We start from the raw sequence: 14,537 nt of genomic DNA, 5'->3' as shown, positions 1-14,537 counted from the left end.
AAAGGCGCTTTTCATATAGCGAACGCAGCCACACAGGGCGCGAGATTCATCCTCTACTAGTACAGACACAGAGCGATCTGACCAGAGGAACAGAGTGAGATAAAGCCCCCAGAACAGACAGAGATACAGGCCTGTCCGGCTAACATAGCCTAGCTCTTTGCGAATAGACAGTCTGGTTCTTTAACGTGCACGGTGTATAGCGCCGATACACGCGAAGCCGTCTTTCCTGGGAAGAACCAGTACAGGCCTCTTAGTCAGGTGGGAGACACTCAAAGAGCATCTCAGAAATTTCCAGTTCCTGGACCGGGATTCGAACCCCGGACCTCTTGATTGGCAATCAAGCGTGTTACCACTAGAACACCGGCCCACCAAATATTGTCTGCCAGTACAAAAACCCTATACTACCGGTGACTGGACATATCGAACAGGTAGGACAAAATCACCTTGAGTTTTAATGAATATAATCACGAATTAATCTTATATGTAGATTTACCAGAACATGAGCAAAATATAATGATTATTATAGCTAGTAAAAAAAACTAAAACCGGCAATTACCCGTGATCCATTAAACATGGCAACAACTCTACCACGCAGTGCATAGCCTATTTGCTGGAAGCTGCATTTCGAGCAGTTACAATTAGTAATCCTTAGCTTGCTGATGTCTGGGGCAGGTTCTGCCAGAGTCATGCCAATCACTGCCACAAGAAACAGTGCACAATATTCCATAGCTAAATCTGCAAAGTATACATACATCAAGTTTATTGAAATACATTTGTAGATGAATAAATGTCATGTTTGAGGCTAATCATTTTGCAATAAAAATGTCATGAACTAAAATTTTATCATTTGAAAACTTCGTTATACTATACATTGTATTGATACTTATCGCAGACGCAACAACTATAAACAGCACAGTCGAACTAAGAACTACAGTCTGAATCACAGTCTGAACTAAGTCGCAACTGTGCGAAAATCTGCCAATAACTCTTCAAGTCATCATATCATGGAAAATGGTATTTTAATATAAAACCGACTAAGTGTTTCCCTTTTTTTCAACAAAATGAAATATATTTTTACATACTCGTCAGAATTAAATGCTAAAATTTTGCATCAGCCTTAAGAATAAGTAAAATGTAAATCGTCTTACCTTTAGTGGCAGAATCTTCGAATCTTATTAAGTGAACGACTGTTTGGTAAGTTGCACTTTATTTATACAACATTCCTAAAAGGGTTGTTCAAAAGTGGTTCATCCTAAAGATGATTCATATCAGTGTGATGCGTTACTTCTTTTCGAGTCTGTTTGTTACATGAACATTTTCTTTTTACAGCCGGTGAAGTACATTTCAAATAGTCCCACAACCAAGATTTGCGTGTCCTTCCCTTGAGTAGGTGCACACTATTTCATTAGATCATGTTAAATATCCTAAATAAACGTTATAACCCTATAGTGAATGCATATCAAAGAGAAAATTATTGGCTTATAATGTTGTGACTTTACAGTGAATTTTACAAGTCGGGCCATTACCACAGCGGGCTTGTATACATATGTGGATGATCATAATTTACTGTCTGACACTTCACTCTGTAATAACAGAGGTTATGCAATTTATAATCGTAAACAAATAATTGTGATGCCAAGTTCACTCAATACCAAAAAAAAACCGAATTGTTGTTTATTTATAACAATTATAACATTTATTAACATTCCTCCAAAAATATATACGTACTTTCGTATAATACACACATTAACTTCAAAGATGCAATAGCTTCATACTTTCGACAAGTCTTAAAAAAAACTTCACTGCATTACGTAATGTGTACACTATTTTTACGGCGATAAACAGTCCTGAGAAGCAATATTGAATCAGTCGAAAACTTTACCTACATATTACATGTTAATATATAACCCAAACACCGTATTGCCTCATCTCTTGTTCAGCGACTTTTGTGGTGACCCCTTTAGGAAAATGCTTTTGTATGTTTTCTATGGTTATCTATGATTTATCTAAAACAAACAAGGTAATAGGCCCGAAACATCTTATCCATGTACACAATATAGAGCGTTATCGTATCACTTTTCGGTCACTCTTAAAAGGGATTATTATAGGAAGTACGTATAGCCACATAAAAAACAACTGAATGCACTCCAGGGCGACAAAGGCTAAAACTATCATCATTTACTCTCAATTAAAATAGCATTGTAGCCGACTTGCTGTTTTGATTCCATTGTGGTATTGTATTTAGTATGCGGTAAATTCTTCAAAGAGAATTTCAGCAAATTATTACACATGGATTCATAATCACATTTTAGCCGTTATGTTTTTAAAACACGTTGAAAAATATCTGTTACAAAATAATATGTGTGTCTACGTTTTTGATGTTATGATCTTATATATAGAGCTATTTTCAGATTTGTTTGGTATTGTGCAGCCTTTCCATTCTAACACATGTGCGATTTCAGTCACCAGCACACTCAAACACCTATATCAAGAAAGAGGAAGTGTGTGTCAGGAATTTTGTTTACTCAAATTCTTTCAAAGATTTTACCTAAAAGGGTGGACTGATTTAAAACACACCATGCGCATTTACATGAGGAAGTTTAAGCATCTAAAAATACATTTAAGGTAGTTCTGCACGTTTGATAAACCGGAAGTGATGGCGTGACGCCATTTTTCCGGAAAACGTAGAATAAAGACTGGATTCGGCGTACGGAACAGAAAATCATTTTATGAATTAATTGCAACCTGTGAGTAAATTTATTACAATGGTACTGTTGCTATATTGTAAAGTCAAAATATGATATTAAAACATATCACATGTTAAATAATTCAAAATAACGTCCTAAAATTAGCGTGAAATGTCCGGTTTACTTTAATCATGTTCAAATATCTCAAAAATAAGCACACGGACCTATATATTTTATTTCATCAAATTATAGGTCATGTCTTTATTTACAACTGTGAGAAGTTTCATCAAAATCTACATTGTAGAAAAATTTCTATTCGCGAAAATGTTAAGAAAGTTATGATTTTCCCATAGACTCTCAGTATGAAATATTGCATGAGGTCCCTATTTTTCAAATCAGTCTAGCAAAAAATCAAGCACACGACCCTATCTTTTTTATTTGCTTAATTTTCTAGGTATATTCTGAAGTTTTGAAAAATCAGTGTTTAATCAAATTCTACATTGTAGAAATAATTTCGATCCAAACGTGCAGAACTACCTTAAAATGATTGTTTTACAGACAAGATTTAATCAAATGTCATTTTGTCAAAAGTTTCGGTTGAGTTGATTTTATCGTCATTCAAAAATTACAACATTAACGACAATACTCAATGCATACATGACTTGTTGTGGTTGTTTTCACACGAGTATAAAAACAACTGATCACGTGAAGAACATGTCAAGGGCTTAATATGTTACAACTTTTAATTTTAGGGTGAGGATTTCTTAACTCTAGGGTTTGCATGCAGTCAAGCCAAATTGTAAATTCAGATTAACCCTATAATTATGATGAATCTATATGCACGATTTGATGCGCCTAACAAAAGCTGAAGTGGTTCAGTATGTTAAATTTTAACGATCTAAAGTCCATGGTCCTACATTTAAAACTAGGAATGTGTGTCAAGGACACAGATTCTCTTGCTATGTGATGTTAGGACATAGAAGTGTGAGTGTGTCAGTAATGGTACTTCCACAACAGAGCACGTATACTTAAGTTACGGACTTGAAACCTTTAAATGATCACATTTTTGAACACACAATTTTGTTATTGTTAGAGCTGTACAAACTTAATTGAATATCGTTGTAGGTATATAAAAGATATAGACAAGACAAGAGAAATGACATTTTTATCCCATAATTTGATCCTGACCTTTGACTTAAAGGCCTGTGTCCTTCACCGGACACATCGTCTTCTAGTGGTAAATGTTTGTTTGTCTTAATACATATGTTATACATGGAACACATTTTTGGCCAAACAATTCTCACTACCAAAGTTAAAATTCATATAAACCTACTATCACCCGTGGGAATCTTTAGAATGATGTATATTTTAAACCTTCATCTTACAAAATAATCCGAAACTCACAAAAACAAGTTTCTGTGAACAAATATTCGGAAGAAGTCATTCGCCCGCCACCTATGATCAATCTTAGGAAGTTGTTCCTTTTTTAAATTTTAAGTACGGAATCCAAATACAAAAAGTTCAGGTATGTGCACTGCAGTTTCGGGGATATGCACTGTACTAATGTCAGTTGTCTGTTGATATACAAAGAATTCACAAATGTTTTTTCGAGAGGTGCGTCGAAAAGAAACCTCAAGATCACCAATATACTCAGTTCCAAAAGAAAGTGTGCACTTTTTAGGTTTAAATATTTCCAAAAATTCCCCGACGTTTTTGTTTCATTTTTTCATACACAAACTCTCAGGTATAACTCAAAATCTAAAATGCACACCAATTTGTTTACGAACTGATTTAAATTTTGGTACCAAACATTATAAGTTTTCATGAAAATAACTGAGAAAAAATAACAAACAACTAAGTGCACACTTTCTTTTGGAACTGAGTGTATATTGACTGTTATGTTCTGGAGAGCAATCAAGTAAAAGTTTTCTGTCAGAACCAATCCAATTTTCTTGTGCACTAAAAAGTAACAATTCAGACTTTTAATATCATAATTATTCACGAGATTCTATACATACGCATATACAATAAATATATATGACAAATGATTTAGTCACACAACACAACTCAAATATTCTTAACTGATTTTATGTTAACTTTATTAAGATGTAATGTAAAGCTTTAACCTACGATGTAAGTCAGAAGAAACTCTATGCGATATAAAAATGTGCTAATGAATGTACACTATTACAAACAATTTCTTCTGACTAGGTAAAACTGACCAAACGTTAACACACTGGCTGAGTAAACTATTCCCTAGATATCAACTTCTGTTACGCACAGCATAAAACACACAGCAAAACTTAGCCATAGCAAGCAAATAGAACTGTCATAAGACACAATTTTAGAAAGTAACTGTAATGTCCATCAGCTAGTCTATATTAATTAATATTCTAATTCAGAGCAAGATAACAGATGAAAAATTGAAAACTTAAATTGGGTAACTTCTTTCAGAATGCATCTTTACTATGTGTTCGTGTTTAGCTTCTTTTTCAGTAATTTTTCAGTCATATGAACGACGGTGTCTACTATTAGCAATGAACACAATGCCTAAGCTCTTTCTAGTAGTAAATGATATACTTTTTCCTTGCTTCAAAATTGTAGCATTTCAATATAAAAGAATATGTTAGGTGTCTGACTTGAAACGTTGCTGAATGTGTCCCTTGCACTAAGACCCAGTATTTGACTTATCCTGAGCAAATTGCATATCTGGATATCAAAAAGAAAATAATTTAACAAAAGCTTTAACAGGAACTGCTGGATGAAAAGTGCCCGATTGTCTAACAATTAAATAAACTGATGTTTCTAAAATACAAACAATACGTAACAAACAAACAGCAAAGATCCATATCACTGTTTAAATGCAGTGTTGTCAGACAATAATATTGTTGAGCATCAATGTTGCACCCCAATTATACTGTCTGTAATTTGGAATAATTACAGACTTGAACAAAACAAAATACATGCAAATGCAGACAGAGTAATATTTGAAAACAATAGTAACAATTCCTAGGTCAACAGGTTTTAACCTTTATTATATCTTCCGAAATATGTTCCAAACTGAAAAACAAAACGCTATGGTCAAATCGTTACTAAATGGGAAAAAAATCCACATAATTCAGGAATACGAGATTCTATCCAATGGTTTTCAGGCTATAATTGTTTCTAAAACTAGAATGTCTTCTAAGGCCACTAGTGCCCCCACTTCCTGTAACTACAGTTCAACTATCTTGTGGGTCCACGCCTATAAAGAGACCACATGCTTTAAGAGATATTTTTCAGTTTCGTTTTGTACTGCTAAAGAACAAATTATACTTTTATTAACAGACCATTTGTGTTAGAAGACCGCTTTTTGTACTTCCCTTGGGTGGTCTCTTAATGCAAGTTATACAGTCAATGATTCTTTGACACTTGTTTATACGAGACTAAGCATATTACCTTGGGTTGGAGTGCGAATCCTCAGGAATACAACCAAACATCAAGAAATTCAAAATAAAAGAACATCTGAATATAAAACGTTTTTGAGGGGGAAGGTGGTGGTGTTATACCCAGATACAAACCAAAGTGCACAACTACACAAGCTGCAAAAAATGCCTTTAAGTTTCATGACTCTTCTGGAGAAACATATGCAAACATTTAGACCTTTTATACAAACTGCCTAAGTCATTGGGCATAACTCTGGTCTTGCAGAGTGATATCCCAAACAAAGCAAAAAGTGCACAACTCCACACGCTGAATAATAATCCTGTAATGTTTCACAACTCTATGTCATATCTTATCAGAGATATGAACTTCGCAAATTCAGACGGACGGTCAGACGACGTACAACGGTAAATTTAAGTGTTCCCAAAATCTGGAGTGCACAAAATACAACTTTCACCAATTATTTAGACCAAACATGGCTGTAACATTTATACAAATTCATTCTATACAATTCTTCAGAGAAATTACTTTAATATGTTTTGTTGTCACTTGAATGCTATTCACTATTACTTTCTGTAGCTTATCACATAGTTTTTACTTTATATTAATTCTGTATTTTCATTTTAAATCTAGAATGAGTGATGTAGGATTTTCAAGGTAAGATTTCCACAAGTTTGAGAATCTAGCCATAGTGGCGCCCTCTACTACACGATGATCGGCAGACCAGCTGACTTGCATAATGTAACGTTTGACGACATTGTCATTCTCATCAAACCTCGGTAAAGCCTGAAAATAGACAGAAAATATATCAATACCATCAGCCACTGGCTTCAGATGCTACGTAACCTTCTAAAGGGATGGAGGTAAGAATTATGTGTATTTGTTAATCTGTTAACCATAATCTTGTCAGTTTCAACAACTTCGAAATCAGTCTCTGAACGCAAGCCAATGGGTCTCTGAGCAATTTCAAAGTTATACTAAAATAAGATGGATGGTTTCCAAATACATTCTGTACTCGCCAGTAAATGGCAAGCTTCATCAGAACATAAGGTGACATTAATAAAGAACCACAATAAATCAAACAAATGCTGCTGTTAACAAAAGATATGAGGAAAACCTTCAGTTCGATTGACTGTGGTGTTAATATACATCTAACTGCTATATTTTACCAAACATCCCCAATATATATATATATGCTAAAATGTCACGTATATAAATGTTTTGAGATGCATTTTTAATTTGGTCGTCCTAGTAGTAATTCGTATTTCCATTTCAACAACTTACGTGAACAAATTATAATAATAACAGACAGTCGATACGACCCCAGCTTTTGACAAATAACAAACAATAAGACCAGATATCAACACTTTATTTTAAGTCAAATGTTACAGTGTGAAAACATAATACATATGCCTCTTCAAATTTCCAATTGTAGCGCCTCTCTTCCCTCAGCCTAAAGCACTGAACTGTTTCTGGAGTTCCTACTTAGTCTCACACGATCGTAGTTCTGTTGACATACTAAATTTTGCGTTAATATACGTGACTTTAAATTGTTCCGACGATCCACTAACGACAAAGATTTAATTCTAACAAAGAACTGTATGTCCATAACAACTTCTTTTGAACAAATGACCTGTTTAAACATGTATAACATATCGAGAGGGCGAATATGTAAGTGCTTCTTTATTTATATGCATTTAGATTTCTTTCGCATTCACTCTCGATTATAGATACTACTGGTGAAAGTTATAACAGTAAATATAAAGACCAATGTCTGTGCCTGAATACTAGTATATTTCAACAAAGAATGTCTTCACAAAAATCTGAAGATGTTATCCATAGATATTTGTCGTGCAACGACATCAGTTGCCCTCCACAGAATTTTCAGCTACTTTTCTGCGCTTCTGTCATTCGATGATGACATCGCACTGAAAAAAATCGCTATACTTTCAATATATGAACTGCGAAATTGACGTATTCAACTTATCAAACAGGCATCTGTACCGTAGTTAAATGCATTAACATTTCCATTATATTGTTATTACAGTCACGGTGTAGCACCACAGGGGAATGTGTTTATACGCTACATCTACTTAAGATTTAAACAACGGCTAATAATGAAGTATACGAAAACATTGAAAACGTATACGACTTTTAGACAAAATTCTTATTGACACTACGATATAATGCACTGATTGCTTGTATATTTGTTGCTGTATATGTACAAAGAATAGCTACACATCTATTCTTTGAATAAGCGACTTCTTTTGATATTATTCAAACCCACTAACCAGACTTAGTGGGAACCTTTTTGTTGACACTGATCCCATGTCAGTCGAGTTAATAGTTTATTAGCGATACACTCCCCTGCGCGACTGCACCCACAGAAATAAAACAATACCACACGAATGTAATTATGTGGTTTTCAAACAATATTTTCGTATTTACTATATTTACACTGACTGTACGGATATAAACATTTGCGTTAACAATTTTTTTGCGTCAGAAAATACAAACAAATTACACTTCAGTTTTTTACAAACTTACTTTCTTTTTTTTTCCACGAGTAGGGTGGTGGTGGGGGGTCTTGCCTTATCTTAATATGGCTGTTCCATAAAAAAGGGTTTCGTAATTTCTGTATATACTAAATACGAAAGGGTCAAAGAGAAATTGAAGTCCTTTTCCTAAGAACTCGTTTATCTAGTTTAATGTTATCACTGAACAGTATGTAACTAGTATTTAAAAAAACAACTCTTTAAGAGATGATTTTTACAATCTATTTTGATTTAGGTATTATGAAGTAAAGTGCAATCTCTAGAACGAACACCGTTTGAAAGGCTAAAATGAGTTTTTTTAAAGGAGTTTGTTGCTCTGCACAGGTTAATTTACTAAACAATCTACTAAAACATCTTCATATATGCAGTAAGAAATTCCACCAATAAACAAGAGCTGTCGGATGACAGCGCGCTCGACTATTCGAAGAATTGATTGAAGAATGAGGTCAAAATATTACCACAGATATTCAGACAAAAGAAAAAACAAGAGGACCATGATGGTCCTGAATCGCTCACCTCTTCCCACATGACCCAGTTTTGAGTATGACGACGTTTTTTCTATTATTTGACATAGTGACTTAGTTTTGAACTTGACCTAGGTATTATCAAGATAAAAATTCTGACCAATTTTCATGAAGATCCATTGAAAAATATGGTCTCTAGAGAGGTAACAAGGTTTTTCTATTATTTGACCTATTGACCTAGTTTTCGAAGGTACGTGACCCTGTTTTGAACTTTACCTAGATATCATCAAGGTGAACATTCTCACTAATTTTCATGAAGATCTCATGAAAAATATGGCCTTTAGAGTGGTCACAAGGTTTTTCTATTTTATACCTACTGGCCTAGTTTTTGACCGCACGTGACCCGGTTTCGAAACTGACCTAGATATCATCAAGGTGAACATTCAGATCAATTTTCATGAAGATCCATTGAAAAATATGGCCTCTAGAGAGGTCAAAAGATTTTAATAATTTTAGACCTACTGACCTAGTTTTTTACCGCATGTGACCCAGTTTCAAACTTGACCTAGATATCATCAAGATGAACATTCAGACCAACTTTCATACAGATCCCATGAAAAGTATGGCCTCTAGAGAGGTCACAAGGTTTTTTTTTATTATTTGACCTACTGACCTAGTTTTTGATGGCACGTGACCCAGTTTCGAACTTGACCTAGATATCATCAAGGTGAACGTTCTGACCAATTTTCATGAAGATCTTGTGAAATATATGGCCTCTAGAGAGGTCACAAGGTTTTTCTATTTTTAGACCTACTGCCTAGTTTTTGAAGGCACGTGACCCAGTTTCGAACTTGACCTAGATATCACCAAGGTGAACATTCTGACCAATTTTCCTGAAGATCTTGTGAAATATATGGCCTCTAGAGAGGTCACAAGGTTTTTCTATTTTTAGACCTATTGACCTAGTTTTTGATGGCACGTGACCCAGTTTCGAACTTGACCTAGATATCATCAAGATGAACATTCTGACCAACTTTTATAAAGATCCCATGAAAAATGTGACCTCTAGAGTGGTCACAAGCAAAAGTTTACGGACGCACGGACGGACGACGGACACCGCGCGATCACAAAAGCTCACCTTGTCACTTTGTGACAGGTGAGCTAAAAAGATAAAACAAACATGTTCCTGTATTTGTGGATCCGATAAGTCTTGCACTGAATGGCAATGTGTGAACCAATTTCAAAGTCCAAAAAACGCCACAATTCAGCCAAAATAATTGTCTACAGATTGAAATCATGATGATAAACAAGTGTTCAACGTTTAAAAGAAATGTGTCAAATATTTTTGACAAAACGTGGACTTGTATGAAAACAGAACAAATTTCCAAGTCCAAAAAGGGCCATAATTCAGCCAAAAAAGATGACAGAGTTATGTACTCTTTCCTACAGATAGAGACTATTATACTGAACAAGTGATAAAGGTTTCAAAGCCATATGTCAAACACTTTACACAAAATATTAACTGGTACGAAAAACTTTCTAAATCAAAAGGGGCCATAATTCAGCCAAATTCCTTGATGGAGTTATGTACTCTTGCCTATAACTGGACATGGTGATGGTAAACAGGTCTTGAAAGTTTCAAAGCTTTATCTCAAAAGACTTTGTCAAAATATGAACTGGTTCAAAAAACTTAACCAAGATTTCTTAGTCAAAAAGGGCCATAATTCAGCCAAAATCCTTGACAGAGTTATGTTCTCTTGCCTGTAACTTGACAGGGTGGTGGTAAACAAGTGTTGAAAGTTTCAAAGCTTTATCTCAAAAGACTTTGTCAAAATATGAACTGGTACGAAAAACTTAACAGACATTTTTAAGTCGAAAGGGGCCATAATTCAGCCAAAATCATTGATGGAGTTATGTAATCGTGCCTATAACTGGTCATGGTGATGGTTAACAAGTGTTGAAAGTTTCAAAGCTTTATCTCTAAAGACTTTGTCAAAATGTGGACTGGTACGAAAAACTTAACCAAGGTGTGACGCCGACGCCGACGCCGACACCGACGCCGTGGGGAGTAGGATAGCTCTACTTTTCTTCGAATAGTCGAGCTAAAAAGTAGGTTTGTGTGCTATTGTTTCCTCGACTTTTTCGCTACACTGATTTTGAAGAAAGTTGTCCATAAGGCAAGTTGTCATAATGGGAGGGTAAACAATTTTGTTTGTATTAAAATGTCTCACTGCTTTAAATCTACCTCAGTAATTTCTATCACATGGTCAATTAGAATGTATATCTCCGTAAGATATATGTCCATGTTCTAAAGAACCACAAAACGGAAGCTGTTTAGGAATTACTTTTTGTTATCATATTTATTCATTGGGAAAATAATACAGCTGTATCAGCAAGTTTGGTCAAGGTCTGGTAAAAGTGATAATAGAGTTAGGAAATAATGTTGGTTGGTTGGTTGGGTTGTTGGTTGTTTTTGGTTTAACGCCGTTTTTCAACAATATTTCAGTTATGTAACGGCGGGCAGTTAACCTAACCAGTGTTCCTGGATTCTGTACCAGTACAAACCTGTTCTCCGCAAGTAACTGCCAACTTCCTCACATGAATCAGATGTGGAGAACGAATGATATCAGACACTATGTCTTTTATCAAATCGTCAAGAACATACGCCTCGCCTAGGTCCCCGTAGATCTGCGCTCTCCCTATTGAGTTAAGCGGGTGGGCAGAGTTAGGAAGTAAAGTATGCTGTAAAAATTGCAAGGACGCCTCAGCTCGGCATGGTATATCTTTGCCCTGGCAATGTATTTCTGTCAGTTTGCCACAGATCTTTTGAAATCTGGAACAGAAGTTATCCGTTAGTAATAGGCAATATAAAGCAATCTGGAAAGTTCCGACACAACGCTCAAACCGGGCATGTATGCGCAAATTCTGTAAGTTTGGGCTAAATCTCTTGATCTTTAAGAACTATTGGGACAAAGATTCAGTATGGATAAGGCGGCATCTAGATTCCTCTGCCCACAGAAATTTTTCAAGGAATGTATAGAAAACAAATCAAACTTAGCCATCTTGTAAATACCATTCAACTTTACGTCGTCTTATGACAGTTTACTATTAACAACCGCTCTTACTTCACCAGAACACTCTTTGTATCAAGCTTAAAAGTGTTTAAAATGGTATGTGGTGTTTCCATGTTTTCTTTTCATCTGGATTTGCACTGTGGAGTTGACAACAACAGTAACAGACACTAAACTTTATTTCATAATTCATCTTACACAGGTAATTAATATATTTTTCTGTTATGTCTAACGTCAATACAAAATGACAGTATATTCTTATAGCAACTAAGGTATTAGTAGAATCTGCCACGTCCTTAACCAATGTTACTGCACGGGGTCCCGCGGCAACTGTTTAAATACACATGATCGTAATTTCTTCCACATATTTGATGAGCCCCGTTGTTATAACTGACTTCAAACTTCCCTCCAGAGGACCCACTGATTCTGCAGCTGTGATTCCAACCAGTAACTATACGTCTCCAGTTGGTTATGGCCGTTTGTGAACAACTAACCTACAACAAGTACAACAGCTAAGATAAAATATTATCTACCTTTCAAAATAATCGGAAAAATGCTGTTTTTTCATTTAGTCAAACTGACATATTTACAGTCATTTGGCGAGTGTTCCAGCTTCTAGAAGCGCAGGAAGACCCAGGGTGCCATTCCTGACACTGTTTCGGACATAGGCGGCACCTTGGTAGAATCACAGATCTGTAAGTCATCTGCATGACCTCTTCGCATGAAGAAGTCTACAAAGTAAGCAAGGTTTCGAATTTATATTGGTGACGGGCAACTGATTTGAAGTCGGCGAGTCTAACCACTCAGTAACAGGGGCCCCTAAAAAGAATTACTTCTCTAATTATTCAAATCCTATAAAGCATATTCCGAGGAATACAAATTGGCGTCTTCATATTAAAATTAACTTGCGTCTGCACATACAAAACAACAGATCAAACATGTAGAGTAAAATTTCCTTGAATTTTAATGAATATAATTTTGAAATATTATGTGTACTCTTGAAACGCAACGTGTACGGTGATCTCCGGTGATGAAGTGAATTCAACATTAATTAGGTTTTGGTACACAATCAATGTATCCAACCAAAGACACAATGACAAAAAATGAAAAATAATAATTCTGTAAAAGAATCCGTAAATATAAATATCTATAAGAATCTGTAACATGTGCAAAATGTAAAGTCCGCTACAAGAAGTGAAAATCAAGAACGAGCAATACCTGTGACCCATTAAACTTGGCCCGAACAGTACCACGTAACGCATAACCAATCTGCTTAAAGTTGCATACTGAGCAGGTACAACTGGTAATCCTAATCTGACTGATGTCTGCGGCAGGCCCTGCCAGGGCCATGCCAATCAATACCACAAGAAACAGCGCACGATATCCCATCGCTAAATCTGCAAAGTACAATAATCATACTGTTAAATCAAAGCTATTGAATATAAATGCATGCTTACGACTTACACGAATAAACCTTATCATTTGAAGATACATGAAACTACAATGTATTAATACTTGAAGAAGACACAAAAATCACAAACACCACACTCCATTCTTGAACTTTTGTCTTGATTATACGATATCTCTGCAAGTCAAAATGGTAGCACAAAACTTGCTATTTCCATATGGCAGAGCAGCTTCGTGTTCAACAAAAATGTTTTTATTTCAATACCAGATATCTCTTTTAACATGTTCAAGAGTCTTAAAATGTTGTTCCAGCTAAAAGAATTAACTTTATAAGTAAAACAGAAATCATCTTACCTTTAAGTAATATCTTCTAACCTTAGTAACGGTAACTGTACGACTCATTGGTAACTGGCACTTTATTTATATAGCCTTCGTGAAAGGGTTGTTCAAAAGTCGTTTGTATATTCTGACTATATAACTGTGTGATGAATTCTTTCTTTTCGACTCCTAGTTGGCTATTCGTTAAAATTTCCCTTTACTACGTATGAATTGCATTTCAGGGAACCCCGAAACCATGCTAATTACATTCACGGGTCCTTCCCTTGCACAGACCGTCGCATTAGACAGTTAAATCAAGGTTACTTGTAAAATCCTAAACCTTAAAAGAAAACTAAATCCGCCTCAAATCTTACAGTGAATGCTCATCAAAGTGAATACATAACAAAGCGAAAAACGCTTGGTTAATCACGTTAGTTAGAACCAGCAGCAGATTACAGCGAATCTAAAACTCCGACCAGTGTCATAGTACACACGATGCAACTCTGCATTTACATTTCATTCATTACTGTTAAACTCAAGCCTTCCATTATGCTCTTTTAAAACTGTTATTACAACATCAGTAATGCAAGAACAAATTATGTACTGTGTTAT

At 35.3% G+C, this 14,537-nt stretch overlaps 2 protein-coding genes across 3 annotated transcripts in view; both read right to left on the bottom strand.

The window, feature by feature from the left end:
• Positions 1–14,537, bottom strand: part of LOC123525464 (lipoamide acyltransferase component of branched-chain alpha-keto acid dehydrogenase complex, mitochondrial-like) — a 42,132-nt gene that overhangs the window by 1,211 nt on the left and 26,384 nt on the right. The window contains exons 11-12 of the mRNA XM_045304525.2: positions 1,149–6,896; positions 557–735 (exon numbers count right to left, since the gene is read on the bottom strand). Coding sequence (XP_045160460.2) covers positions 6,729–6,896 — 168 coding nt within the window. The 3' untranslated portion in view covers positions 557–735; positions 1,149–6,728. The remainder of the gene's footprint in view (positions 1–556; positions 736–1,148; positions 6,897–14,537) is intronic.
• LOC123525465 (uncharacterized) lies at positions 12,362–14,118 on the bottom strand. 2 transcript variants are annotated; one of them, XR_006681460.2, is made up of 3 exons: positions 13,962–14,118; positions 13,419–13,597; positions 12,362–12,694 (listed from the first exon to the last, which is right to left on the bottom strand). XR_006681460.2 is itself a non-coding variant. In XM_045304526.2 (3 exons), exons 1-3 carry the CDS (start codon positions 13,889–13,891, stop codon positions 12,497–12,499), a joined length of 396 nt encoding a protein of 131 aa, XP_045160461.2. In that variant the 5' UTR covers positions 13,892–13,924; the 3' UTR covers positions 12,362–12,496. The 2 variants fall into 2 exon arrangements, 1 of the variants encoding a protein (XP_045160461.2); XM_045304526.2 differs by lacking the exon at positions 13,962–14,118 and adding an exon at positions 13,873–13,924.

Source organism: Mercenaria mercenaria, chromosome 3 (genome assembly GCF_021730395.1).
Source record: "Mercenaria mercenaria strain notata chromosome 3, MADL_Memer_1, whole genome shotgun sequence".
In the NCBI taxonomy this organism is placed as follows: Eukaryota; Metazoa; Mollusca; class Bivalvia; order Venerida; family Veneridae; genus Mercenaria; species Mercenaria mercenaria.
The sequence above is the reverse complement of the archived record's forward strand: the minus strand, read 5'-3'. Positions and strand labels throughout refer to the sequence as shown.

Excerpts from the sequence above, each read along its gene's own strand:
- LOC123525465 (XM_045304526.2), bottom strand. Across the intron at positions 12,695-13,418 it reads CCAAGTTTAATGGGTCACAG|GTTAGTTGTTCACAAACGGC; the intron begins GTATTGCTCGTT and ends TACTTGTTGTAG.